At 31.1% G+C, this 13,669-nt stretch overlaps 1 protein-coding gene across 2 annotated transcripts; it reads left to right on the top strand.

Annotated features, from left to right (window-relative positions):
• The first annotated feature begins 606 nt into the window (after positions 1 to 606).
• On the top strand, positions 607 to 6,227 carry LOC115951263 (probable purple acid phosphatase 20). 2 transcript variants are annotated; one of them, XM_031068446.1, is made up of 5 exons: positions 607 to 769; positions 3,745 to 4,036; positions 4,645 to 5,219; positions 5,746 to 5,834; positions 5,980 to 6,227. In XM_031068446.1, exons 1-5 carry the CDS (start codon positions 614 to 616, stop codon positions 6,167 to 6,169), a joined length of 1,302 nt encoding a protein of 433 aa, XP_030924306.1. In that variant the 5' UTR covers positions 607 to 613; the 3' UTR covers positions 6,170 to 6,227. The 2 variants fall into 2 exon arrangements, with proteins under 2 accessions (XP_030924306.1, XP_030924308.1); XM_031068448.1 differs by lacking the exon at positions 607 to 769 and adding an exon at positions 2,078 to 2,221.
• The last annotated feature ends 7,442 nt before the right edge of the window (positions 6,228 to 13,669 follow it).

Raw genomic sequence — 13,669 nt, 5'->3', positions numbered from 1 at the left:
CGTGCTAGCTATAAATTCATTTTCAGAAGCTGTCACTGAAAAGGAAGCCGTACGTGGCCGAAATTGCATGCAACAACCACACAGTGACGAAATGTTTGGCAACAAATTAAAACCAACCCCAGTAAACTCAGCAGTCACCACCAACAATTATCATATTCTGTACCACATACACGACAAAATAAATTTATAAATATAAATAGTAAAAAAGAAATATCCCATTTTTGAAAAAATCGTAAGCCTTTAACGTACGTACATGCCAATATACAGTTCCCATTAATGCCACGTCTTTTTTCGTATGTACTTTTCACGTGTGGATTATAGTCCACTAAGTCCAGTGAGTTTGGTCTAAGACGCTAATGTCATGGTCATGATTTTGTATTTATATAATGACACCAATCCTTGTATCTGAGAAAAAAATACACATAACGGATGAGAAAAAAATTTCAACTCCGTTTGGTACCTCTTCACATGTGAGCCTCTTTAATTTGTCATCTTCTTCTTATTATTCTTTGAGGGCTAGCTCTCTCTGTGTGAATATATATATATATACATATCTATATATATAACTTACTCTCAAAGAAGAAGAAAAAACCTCGTCTAGTTTAGAACCACCATGGATTTGCGAGAGTTGAGACTAGTTCTAACATTTGCAGTGGCCTTGGCCTTTGCTGGATCCATTGGTGGCGTTTATTCATACAATCGCCCACCTATGCGCAAGGACCTCATTGTTCGTCACTTGGAAGATCTTGATGATTCTTCTCCACAACAGGTATTCATTAATTTTATGCCTTCATAGATGTATATATGTTTGGCAATTCTTGTTTTCAGTGTATGAATCTGTTGCGGAAGATCATGAAAACTAAATTTTGTAGGTCCTTTTTTATCAATATAATTAATTATCCTCTTGTTGTGTATTTATTGCGGGGATTTCTATGTTGCATGAAATACAGCCAATGAGGAATGTTTTGTTTATATCGAAGAACAAAAAAAAAAAAAAAAAAAAAAAGGAGAGAGAGAGAGAGAGAGAGAGAGAGAGAGAGAAGTTTGATGTTGAATCCTAAAACCTTTAGGAAAAGCTAGACCCGGGTTCATTGTTTCTCAAAAAAAAAAAAAAAAAACCTTTAGGAAAGGCATACTAGTTTCAAACTTTCAATAGTAACTTATAATTTGTTGGCTTTGATGAGAATTGGGATGAGGGAGTTTGTCTACGAGTTAGGTTTTGTCGGCCGTAACATTTGACTAAGTTTTCTGTAAATAGTGCACCCATGTACTGTTTACGGTTCCACAAATTACACTTTTCAATAATTTTTTCATTAAAAATAGGTCACACAGTACTATTTACACATTTAAAAATTATTTCGCTACAATATTTTCAATTTTAATTTCAGCAAAAATAGACTCTCTTAGAAAATGTTAAAAGTATCTATTAAAATCTTAAAATCTTGCCACTTAGTGAGAAAGTCCAAACTAAGCCCAATATGGCCGTAAGTGGGCCTGGGCAGCAGTTTCTGTTTTGTTTTTTAATTCGTTTCTTTGTCTTCATCCTAGTCTTAGCTTCCCAGGTTTTAAGTACACAGATTAGCTAGTCTTTGGCAATGGAAAAAACAACTAGAGCAAATGCACCCAACTCGATAGTAAAAAATCCAGCTAGCTCATTCGCCGAACACTTCCAATCTTAAGAAAACAAGAACAAGAGAGAAATTTGGTTCCACAATGGAAAGTCATATATACTCATACCTTATTATATACCTGGGAATATCCTTTTCTGACAAAGACTTCCTAATATTATATGTGCTCCCTTTTGTCCGTCACATTTTGTTGATATAAGGAAGTAGTATTGTAGTTTTTAGTCAGATTATTCCACTTTGTATTCCACAAATTTTATCGAGTAACATTAATGCTATGGGAATGGGACCCTAGCCCTTGTCTTGTAACGTATGTAATGTAACTGAAATTTCTATGTCCATGCAAAATGAGTGAAAAAGACATATATAGAAGATATTTTCTCACTCATAAATGATAATGTAAAAAAAATATAATTAAAAATCAGCTCAATATCCATTTTAGGCTGGCAAAAATGGCTGTCCGAGGGCTGGGGTTGTTTCCAGGCCTAGCCTTCAATGGATTCTTGGGCAATCTAGAAACGTACAATCGCCCGCCGGCTCGGCCCAATTTCTTTGTGCAAAAACCGGAAAATCTTAATACTGCTTCTCCTCAGCAGGTACTCAATTCTTATATATTCAATGAATTCTGGGGCAGTCCATGTTTTTTTTTTTTTTTTTTTTAATCTTTCGTTGAAAAAATAGGAAAGATATTTATTCATGTAACTTTATATTGTAGCCAATTGTTGTCCCTGGATCTGGAGCAAGAACAATGCTGTATTATATTCTATGTTTTTTTTTTTTATGAAATTTGTAGAATGTGATGTTAGACTTTAGCTCCGTATTTTGAGGTTAAGAGTTAGGCAGCTATTTATTATTATTCTTTCCAGTAGCAACTTTTCTTGCATTGTAGTCATGTAGTGTAGATTATTTTTATGATTTCAATAATCGAAACTGAGAAATGGGAGTGATTTGTCAAAGTTGTGAAATCCCGGTTTGGTCTTAGAGATTATTTTAAGTGAAAGGAGGGGGGACTAAGTTAAGTGAAATTAGTAAAGATATATTTACCCAAAGTAAAACCTGGTTCAGATTCCCTATGAATATGCCTTTATGAAGTTGACCTATGACCTTGTTTTCATGGTGATTTTTGTATATATAATTTTCTGTGTGAGTTATTAAGTTAGTTCTTATCGAAGAAAAAAAAAAAAAAATCCATTGTGATATTTTGATTACTACATGGATCGGATGGACTTCAACTTCCATGACCCAAAATAATTGGGCTTGGTCTGTGTTGAATTTAATTAGTCAACATGTAGCCCATTTATTGGTAACTGGACTTGGGATGTACTTTTAATTTCTTTTTGTTTGTTTTAATGGTTTTGAAAAAGTTTTTATTAAGGGAAATGCTAACTAATACTTTTAGGGTATTGATTAATAATCTATTTAAAAAAAAAAGTTTTTATTGGAAAAGAAAAAATAATCAATTAATGTTTTGACAATTTCTTTTCATTTTTCATAAAAATTGTGTCAAAATTTTCCTAAATTAGATTGTTAACCAATAACCTAAAGGCACTTGTTTTTTTTTTTTAAGAGTAAAGGCACTTGTTAGCATTACCCAAGTAATAATAGTAATACACCTATCCAACAGGCAACAATTATTATAAAATCAGATATCTTACTTTCAAATTTTATTACGTTATGATTAAAGGAAGTACCATTTTAAATAGAATTCACTGAGTTTTGGTTTATGATATTTTCATGTGGTGTATAGTTTTATTTGATTGAGTGCAACAAATATTATCCAATATTATGGTTTAAATTTTCGAAGCAAAATATAGGATTTGATTCTATAAAAATGATTTCTTAAACTCTAATAACATCTCTTGTGGTCAACCTTGATTAGTTGATTGAATTTTTTTTTTTCAACCTTGAGGCATAAGTATTACTTGAAACACCTATACAATTCATTTCATGCAAACACGCTATTGGAATGGTTAATTTAGAGATATTAAGTACTAATATATGGTCCAAATGTCTATGTCCAACATATATTGGGCTTGAAATGGTTTATACCTTTCAATAATACTGATGTGTTTTTCTCAAAAAAAAAAAATAAATAAATAATACTGATGTATTGCTACAGGTGCATATATCTTTAGTTGGCGAAGACAAAATGAGGATTTCATGGATTACTGATAGCTCAACCCCAGCAACAGTAGAATATACAACAACTTCTGGGGCACAAGGAACTTCTGTAACTGGGACTACATCTTCATATGATTACTCGATGTACAAGTCTGGTGAAATTCATGAGGTAGTAATTGGTCCATTAAACCCTAATACAGTTTACTACTACCGTTGCGGCTCGAATTCGGCCCCTGAGCTCAGTTTCAAAACTCCACCAGCACAATTCCCAATTAATTTTGTTGTTGTAGGTATGTAAATGCTGACTATACACAGGTTACTGCTAATAGAATATGGCATTTATGCATATCAATATGTCTAAAAGCATACCACAACAAATTTCACAATTTTTTGAAGTCACAAATTGTAAATGATAAATAATAAAGTAATGTCACTGATAAGTCCATTTGAGAATTAACAATAACTTATCAACTCAACAGGCTTGAAATTTGTTGTTAAAACTATTTTTGTCTATAGCATTTCTTGATATGCATATTGTTAACCATTATGTTACAAATAGTGAGTAATTTGAATACCATGTGTCTATTTGACGTTATTGCAGGATGTATAATTTTAAGTGTAGAACTTCAATAAAGAGTATTTATGATATAGAATTTTGACTAAAAATCTCTTTAACATTTTGAGTATTTGAAAAGAATTAAAGTGTTCTTTTTTCTTTTCTTTTTTATTCTTTTTCTTAAAAAATAAAAATAAATTTCAGTTTTAGCCTTAAATTTAGTTTTCAACTTTAAGGATCTCATTTAAATTCTTTAGCCTTAAATTAACACCCATATGTTTTCGATATTTCATATTCATATATCGTACCATTTTACTTATGTACAATGAATGTATAATGTAGGTGATCTTGGACAGACAGATTGGACCAACTCAACCCTCCAACACATAGCACAATCAAACTATGACATGCTGCTATTGCCAGGAGATTTATCATATGCCGATTTCATCCAGCCTCTTTGGGACTCATTTGGGAGGCTTGTGGAGCCATTGGCTAGCCAGAGGCCTTGGATGGTGACCCAAGGCAACCACGAGATTGAGAAGATCCCACTAATTCACAAAGAACCCTTCACAGCCTATAATGCAAGATGGCGCATGCCATTTGAAGAGAGTGGCTCAGACTCAAACCTATACTATTCTTTCGATGTAGCTGGGGTACATGTTATCATGTTGGGTTCGTACACAGACTTTGGTCCTAATTCTTCACAGTATAGTTGGTTACAGGCAGACTTGGGGAAGATTGATAGGAATAAAACTCCTTGGACCGTAGTGCTTATTCATGCACCATGGTACAATACCAATACTGCTCATCAAGGTGAGAAAGAGTCGATTGACATGAAGGCATCCATGGAAAAGTTACTTTATCAAGCTCGTGTGGATGTTGTTTTTGCTGGACATGTACATGCCTATGAACGCTTTGTAAGTTCTAGTTTTGCCCTACTTCATTGTCATTTCTTAAATTTAGTTTTGTTGCTTGATTGACTATGCTCTAATCTCTATTTACAACTCAGGAAAATGATATGAATTTAAGAAATCTACGTAAAATGTTCATTTTTTATATTAAGCGTCCGTTTGGATAAAACTTATTTTGCTAAAACTAAAAACTAAAAACACTATAGCAAAATAATTTTTAAATGTGTGAATAGTGTCGTGAGACCCATTTTTAATAAAAAAGTTACTAAAAAGTGAAATTTGTGGGACTCATAAACAGTGCTAAGTACAGGTGCACTGTTCACTGCTAAAAAGTCAAAACATGTGGCTGAAAAAAAAAATAAATAATAAATAAAAAATAAAATAAAATAAAAGAAACACAAACGTGGATCCGCAAATGGATACTAAGTGACTTGTTTTTATTAGTTTTGAGTACCACATTTGATGTGCTAATTAGTGGAAGAATTCAGTGTCATTGATATGTTTCCATTTGTTATCGTTGCTTCTCTCTCAGACTCGCGTTTACAATGGGAATACTGACAATTGTGCTCCAGTGTATATCAACATTGGTGATGGTGGAAACCGTGAAGGCCTTGTTAGCAAGTAAGATACTAATTCATATATTCAAAATCATAAAAATGGATCATATTAAATGAAAGTGATTATTATGGCTATAGCAAGGATAAACTCTATTTTTTTTTTCTCATTATTTTCATATAATTAACTTCATGCAATCTTGATCTTACAGGTATCAAAATCCAAAGCCTGATATATCCCTTTTCAGGGAAGCAAGCTTTGGGCATGGGGAACTCAACGTTGTGAATTCAACCAATGCTCTCTGGACATGGCACAGAAATGATGATGATGAGGCTGTTACTAGTGACTCACTCTGGTTGACAAGCCTATCATTTGTACCTGCTTGTAAAGTGCAAAACTAAATCTAATAAAATAAAGAAAAATGATAAAGATACATTAATCTAATTGTTTACCAGGAAATAATTGTGGTACATGGAAACCTTTTTCAGTCTTTGTACATTATTTAATGTTAAAAGTATTATGTAAAATAAATTTCTCATTCTTTACTCAAAACTAGAGTGATTTTTTTTTTTTTTTTTTTTTTTTTTTTTTTTTTTTTTCAGAGGAGTAATAGGCTACACCTCTACGCAATGGGAATATTTCACTGTACCTTTTCTAAACTGTTTCCATCTCCTTGCAAGTTTATGAAATAAAACGTTTTATATAAATTTTAGGCGAAAATATATTATTGGTCCCTAAAGTTTACCTAGTAAGTGCTTTTAGTCCCTAAAGTTTCACATGAGCGCTATTAGTCCCTAGAGTTTAAAAAATGGCCTCAATTGGTCATTTCATCAACTTCTGTTAAATTTTATTGCTTATGTGTCTATTAAAATGGTGATGTGTTATTTTTTTATGATGTGGCAATGATTTTTATTATTAACTTATTACATGACGTGGCAAACCCACCACCCATCCCAATTTCTCTCTTTCGATCCCAGTGGCCAGTGCCTCATGTCCACCATTCATCGGTGAAACAAATTCAACCTCCATGAAACAAATTAAACTTCTGTAAAGAGCAACAAATCCATATTAGACGAAGATCAACCCAAGATCTAAGCTTGGATTACGCAACCCATTACAAAACATCTCTTATGAAAATCAATAACCCCGGCTACGGCAAATTAAATCTGGCTATAAATCTTGAAGTGGGTCTCTTTGGAAACAAGCTCAGCCATAATAAAAAAAATATAAAAAAAAATAAAAATTGGGTCTGTTAGAGAACAGGTTTAAGCTCACAAAACCTCAAAAACACAAGGGGCAATTTAAAATATGGACTAAATTGGAATCTAGGGTATTCATTTGATTGCTTTTCATGGCCGTTGAGTTTGTTTGAGGTCGTCGCTGATGTTGGTGATGAGGGGGAGAGGTTGGGAGCAGAACCAAGAGGAGGGAGTGAAGTACTGACTGGAGCCATCTGTGGCGTCTGAGACAAACGCAGACTTGAGGCCGAAAAAGAAAAACTTGAGATGACAGAGAGCATGGTGGAATTGCTGACATGTAATTTATTAATAATAAAAGTTGTTGCCATATCATTAAAAAATTGACACATCATCACTCCACTAACGGAAGTTGAAGGTGGGACTAACAATGCTTATTTTATAAACTCTAGGGACCAACAATGCTCACTTGAAATTTCAAGGACCAAAAGCGCTCAGCAGGTAAACTTTAGGGACTAACATTGTATTTTCGCCTAAATTTTAATAGGTAAAACTTAGATTACATTCAAACACATTGCTACTTGACCTGCTTATCAAGCCTTTATAATTACTATAAAATTTTATACTTTATTTCTTTATTGACTCATTTAATTTGCGATGAATGTTTGTATTCTAATTAAATTTTTTATATTATAGATGAAGATATACTAATGACATTACCTGTCAATTTAACAAGCAATTCTTAAATATAAATATTTCAGTGTTTGATATATTACTAACATAAACACTTTTTATTTTTTTAGAGAACTAACATATATACTTAAATTAGGCTAGAATAAAATTTATATCTTGTATTAAAAAAGAAGAAGAAGAAGTAAGATTTAAGCAAAAAATTGAATTTAAAGGCATTGATAGGTGGCTTAACTTTATTTGATGTTTAAGGTATAACATGTATACATGTTTCCTCTTCTTCTTCTGTGTAATTAATAAACTAGTGGACTATTACATGTAATTAATAAACTTAAAGGATTTAGATACTAATCTCAACTTTTATCTTTGATTCCCCCCCCCCCTTTATTTGTAATTGAAAATATATAGAAAAGAAGAGGTTAAACAGTATGGTAAATTTTGTTTTATATGAAAAAATATGGATCATTCTTAGTTGACTCAAATTATCAAAGATCGTCTAAAGGGTCATAGGATGATAAGAATGACCATTCGTTTTAATCCAATAAATTTATGATCCAAGCCTAATTGAGCTAACCATATACCAAATCTCGCTAAAACAAATCACACTTGCATAAAAAATAATATATACATATATATATATATATTATAAAAAAAAAAAAAAAAGAGAGCCAAGATCGAGTGAGATTTTAAAGTAATCATTTTTCATGGAAACAAATCAAAAAGGTTATAAAAATAAAAAATAAAATAATAACAATCTTGACGTGATTTTTGCCCTTTTTTTATTTTTATTTATTTCTTGACTTTTAGGTAAAAAGACACTACAAAACACGCGGATCTTAGGCTGCGTTTTCAAAAACAAGGCTACAGATGGGATAAATCTACGTTTTTTAAAAACACGGCTTAAGTTATTCAGATGAAGCTACGTTTTATACGTGCGGCTATAACCCATGTCTATAGCCGCGTTTTTAATGTGTATAGCCGCGTTTTTTTGGGGGTGGAGTTATTGCTGCATTTAAAAAACGTGACTATAGGACCTTTCTCTTTTCTCTTTTTTTTTTTTTAATCTTATCCAGCTCCAGCTTGCCCATAGCCGCATTTTATAGATGTGGCTTTAAATTTAGTTTGAAGTCATGTGTTTAAAACGCGGCTTTAGTTTGGATGGGGCTGCGTTTCTTAAACGCAGCTTCAGATTTTGCCTATAGCCGCAGGTTAAAAACGCGGCTTTAGGCTTTGTATAAATAGTATAGTACAAAATTTCCAACCCTCTCCCATCGCACATCATCAGTCTCTACTCACAAGCCCTCACCCTCCATCCAATCTCAACTCTCACCAAATTCAAAAATTAAACATTTAAACGTTTCTGATTAGCACTTTTGTTCACCAAACGTGCACGGACCTCTAGCTCCCATCACAAATCAAATCTTCCTCTCTCACTCTCCGATCTCAGATAAGAACTTAATGGTTTTTTTGTCGACAATAGGAACCTGAGAATCCCTAATCCCTATTCTCTTCTATGTTGCCTTCACCTCTCTACTCTCAACCGTCCAACACTCCACCTCACCTGACTCAGTCAGGACTTCACATCTGATCTTGCTGTTAAGCACTACACTCATCGATGATGACGAAGACCGTGACCCCCTTGCAACGATGCAAACAGGTTCTCAACTCTCTCTCTCTCTTTGTCTCTCTGTTTTAGGCTTTTAGCTTTCAAATTTCTCTCTCCTAGGGTTTCATTTATGTATCATCCTATGTGTTAATTCAAATTTTAGTTTTACTTTTTGAATCTTTAGATAATTTTGATGGTGAAATGTATTGGAATATTGGAATGGTATATATATTGGCGTGGAACTATTTATTTAATATTTTCGGATTGAGTTTTTTGAGATAAGTTTTGAGCAAAAAGGTGGGATTGAAAGTGTGTTTATAATTTTGAGGCACTGTTTATGTCATTAGACATTGTTATGAAATTACTTTTTATACTTTTGTTTTTGTTTTTCTTTTTTTTTTTTGGGTATTATTTATACGTATGTATTTTCAAGTAAAACTCACATTTACAATTTAAAAGAAAAATATTATAACGTTTCAGTTCTAATTACAAAATTTTCATAAATTGCTACTAGCTGAATTTCATTTCTATAGTTAGGAAGACAAGGGAAATAGGAATATATATCATCTTATATTTGGAGTTCAAGTCCTTGAACAGTTGTACCCACCCACTCTCACTGCAAAAAAAAGGTTCTATAGCCGCGTTTTTAAAACGCGGCTATAGCTCAGAAAAACGTGGCTATAGGACAATTTGGCCTATAAAAACACTTAAAGAAACACTTGAATGCAGGAGCAAACTACTGCTAATTGTCTCAATGATAAAAATCTAAACTCCACTTAGGATATATATATTGAACATCAGTATACAAAAGGGCTGAAGCTGCCTTAGCAGATTAATCATTTGGCTTGCAATTTGTTCTGTTGCTAGATCCTTACCAGCATATAGAGAGGAAGAAACAATCGCTCATCTTATCCTGTGACAGTTAGATTTTATCCAATACCAAAGAAGTAAGAAAAGACCAAGAAAGAAGCAGGCCTAAAGTCAGAAAGAGGCTACCAAGCAGAGGATTAGAGTGTCAAAGAACATGACAGTTACATTTCATGCCATACAACAGAAATAGTTAATTTTAAAAAGAAAGGCAATAAGTATTATTGGATTCTAATTTTTATTTATTTAAATTGTAAAATTGATATGTTTGTGTATAGGGATCTGATTTAAGTATTATTGGATTCTAATTATTATTTATTTAAATTGTAAAATTGATATGTTTGTGTATAGGGATCTGGTTGTATTAGGCTCCGCTTGGGAGGAGGGAATAGAATGGAATGGAAAGGAATAAAAAGAATAATCGAATTTGTGTGTACATGAATGCTTTTTCATGTTTAAATTTCACAATAATCGAATTTGTTTTTTTGCATTGACAAAATCTGTTTCTACGTTAATAAAATTTGCTCTCTACACATCATATTTACTGTATTTTCGAAGTTGCTTAACGCATTCATAAAATCTGTTTTTTGCATTAATTAAAACTGTTCATTGTTTTCTCATAAAAATTGTTCACTCTTTTCTGCATAAATTGTTTTTAGCATTGGCGCAGTTATTGCACTTATATGGTTTTTGTGTTTTTTTTTTTTTTTTAAATATGTAACCATAAGAATAATGGACAAACTCCATGAAAGAAAAATGAATGATTCGTACAAATCACCTAATGGTAAATGCCTCGAAAAATTCGAATTTGTAAAAAAGTTCGAATTAGTTGAATGTAGAACTATTCACTAAGTAAAACTATTTTCTGCATTAATTAAAATTGTTCACTGTTTTCTTATAAAAATTGTTCACTGTTTTCTGGATAAACTTTTTCTAGCATTTTGCACAAAATTATTTTCTGTTCAGCATTATTTAAAAAATTGTTCACTCTCTTTTCTGCATAAATTATTCTCTATTCACTATTTAAAAAATTGTTCACTGTTTTCTCATAAAACACCTAGTGAAATCGTATTTTCTAAATTTAAACGCCAAATCTGAATGCTTTTTCATGTTTGAATTTCACAATAATCGAATATATTTTTCTGTATTGATAAAATATGTTTCTAAATTAATAAAATTTCCCCTTTGCACATCATATTTACTATATATTCAAATCTTCTTACCGCATTCGTAAAATCTGTTTTTTGCATTAATTAAAACTGTTCACTGTTTTCATATAAAAATTGTTCACTGTTTTCTGCATAAACTATTTTTAGCATTTTGCATAAAATTATTTGCTGTTCAGTATTATTTAAAAAATTGTTCACTCTCTCTTCTACGTGAATTATTCTTTGTTCACTATTTAAAAAATTGTTCGCTGTTTTCCCATAAAACACCTAGTGAAATCGTGTTTTCTAAATTTAAAAGACAAATCTGAATGTTTTTTCATATTTAAATTTCACAATAATCGAATTTTTTTTCTGCATTGATAAAATCTGTTTCTACGTTAATAAAATTTTCTCTCTACACATAATGTTTACTGTATTTTCGAAGCTGCTTACCGCATTCATAAAATCTATTTTTTGCATTAATTAAAATTGTTCACTGTTTTCTCATAAAAAATTTTCACTCTTTTCTGCATAAATTGTTTTCAGCATTGGCGCAGTTATTGCACTTATATGGCTTTTCTTTTTTTTTTCTTTTTTTTCTTTTTTAATATGTAACCATATGAATAATGGACAAACTCCATGAAAGAAAAATGAATGATTCATACAAATCACCTAATGGCAAATGCCTCGAAAATTCGAATTTGTAAAAAAGTTCGAATTAGTTGAATGTAGAACTGTTCACTAAGTAAAACTATTTTCTGCAATAATTAAAACTGTTCACTGTTTTCTTATAAAAATTGTTCACTGTTTTCTGCATAAACTATTTCTGGCATTCTGCACAAAATTATTTTCTGTTTAGCATTATTTAAAAAATTGTTCATTCTCTTTTGGCGTTTAAATTTAGAAATACGATTTCGCTAGGTGTTTTATGAGAAAATAGTGAACAATTTTTTAAATAGTTAATAGAAAATAATTTATGCAAAAAAGAGAGCGAACAATTTCATAAATAATGCTAAACAGAAAATAATTTTATGCAAAATCGTAGAAATTGTTTATATAGAAAACAGTGAACAATTTTTATGAGAAAACAGTGAATAGTTTTAATTAATGCAAAAAACAGATTTTATGAATGCGGTAAGCAGATTTGAATATAAAGTAAATATGATGTGCAGAGGGAAAATTTTATTAATGTAGAAACATATTTTATCAATGCAGAAAAATATATTCAATTATTGTGAAATTCAAACATGAAAAAGCATTCAGATTTGGCGTTTAAATTTAGAAAACACGATTTCACTAGGTGTTTTATGAGAAAACAGTGAACAATTTTTTAAATAGTGAACAGAAAATAATTTATGCAAAAAAGAGAGCGAACAATTTCATAAATAATGCTGAACAGAAAATAATTTTATGCAAAATCGTAGAAATTGTTTATATAGAAAACTGTGAATAATTTTTATTAGAAAACAGTGAACAGTTTTAATTAATGCAAAAAACAGATTTTATGAATGTGATAAGCAGATTTGAATATACAATAAATATGATGTGCAGAGGGAAAATTTTATTAATATAGAAACAGGTTTTATCAATGCAGAAAAATATATTCGATTATTGTGAAATTCAAACATGAAAAAGCATTCAAATTTGGCGTTTAAATTTAGAAAACACGATTTCACTAGGTGTTTTATGAGAAAACAGTGAACAATTTTTTAAATAGTGAACAGAAAATAATTTTATGCAAAATCGTAGAAATTGTTTATAAGGAAAATAGTTAACAATTTTTATGAGAAAAAAATGAACAATTTTAGTTAATGTAGAAATTAAATTCATATTTCGAAATTAAAATCTCTATATTTTACAATGCTTCTATTTAAATAAATAAAAACATAAAAAAAAATACTTATTTTTATCTTTAGGTTTATTTGTTGTTTATCCCCAAACAAAAAAACAAAACAAAACCAAAAAAAAAAAAAAAATTTACACAGTACTCGAGTTTACCAAACTCGAGTACTATGTAATTTTTTTTTTTTTTTTGCATTTTATTTATAAAATGTACTCGAGCTTGGTACACTCGAGTATTGTGTAAATGGTACTCGAGTTTACCAAGCTCGAGTACCACATAATTTTTTTTAATCACACAAATCCAACTCAGCAGTGCCACGATGGCGGAACTGATAAGGAACTCGAGTTTCTGAAACTCGAGTTCTGGAAAAAGTGGTACTTTGCCATTTATTTCCGAAACAGTGTTTTGTTGCTAAAAATTTCCAAAAAAGGTGGTATATGACCATTTTGGCCACTGATATATAGTCCAAAGTGTCTAGCTATGATCAACATATTTGGGCTTGTAATGGTTTATACCATCAAATAATAATGTGTTACTGCATTTAGGTGCAT

This window comes from Quercus lobata, chromosome 7, assembly GCF_001633185.2.
Source record: "Quercus lobata isolate SW786 chromosome 7, ValleyOak3.0 Primary Assembly, whole genome shotgun sequence".
Lineage (NCBI taxonomy): Eukaryota > Viridiplantae > Streptophyta > Magnoliopsida > Fagales > Fagaceae > Quercus > Quercus lobata.
This window is presented reverse-complemented; position numbering and strand designations above follow the sequence as displayed.

What these genes read in the sequence shown, in the direction of transcription:
- LOC115951263 (XM_031068446.1), top strand. Translation starts at nt 614, where the DNA reads ATGGATTTGCGAGAGTTGAGACTAGTTCTAACATTTGCAGTGGCCTTG. An exon ending in AATTAATTTTGTTGTTGTAG is followed by an intron (nt 4,037 to 4,644) that starts GTATGTAAATGC and finishes TGTATAATGTAG; the next exon opens with GTGATCTTGGACAGACAGAT. An exon ending in CGTGAAGGCCTTGTTAGCAA is followed by an intron (nt 5,835 to 5,979) that starts GTAAGATACTAA and finishes TTGATCTTACAG; the next exon opens with GTATCAAAATCCAAAGCCTG.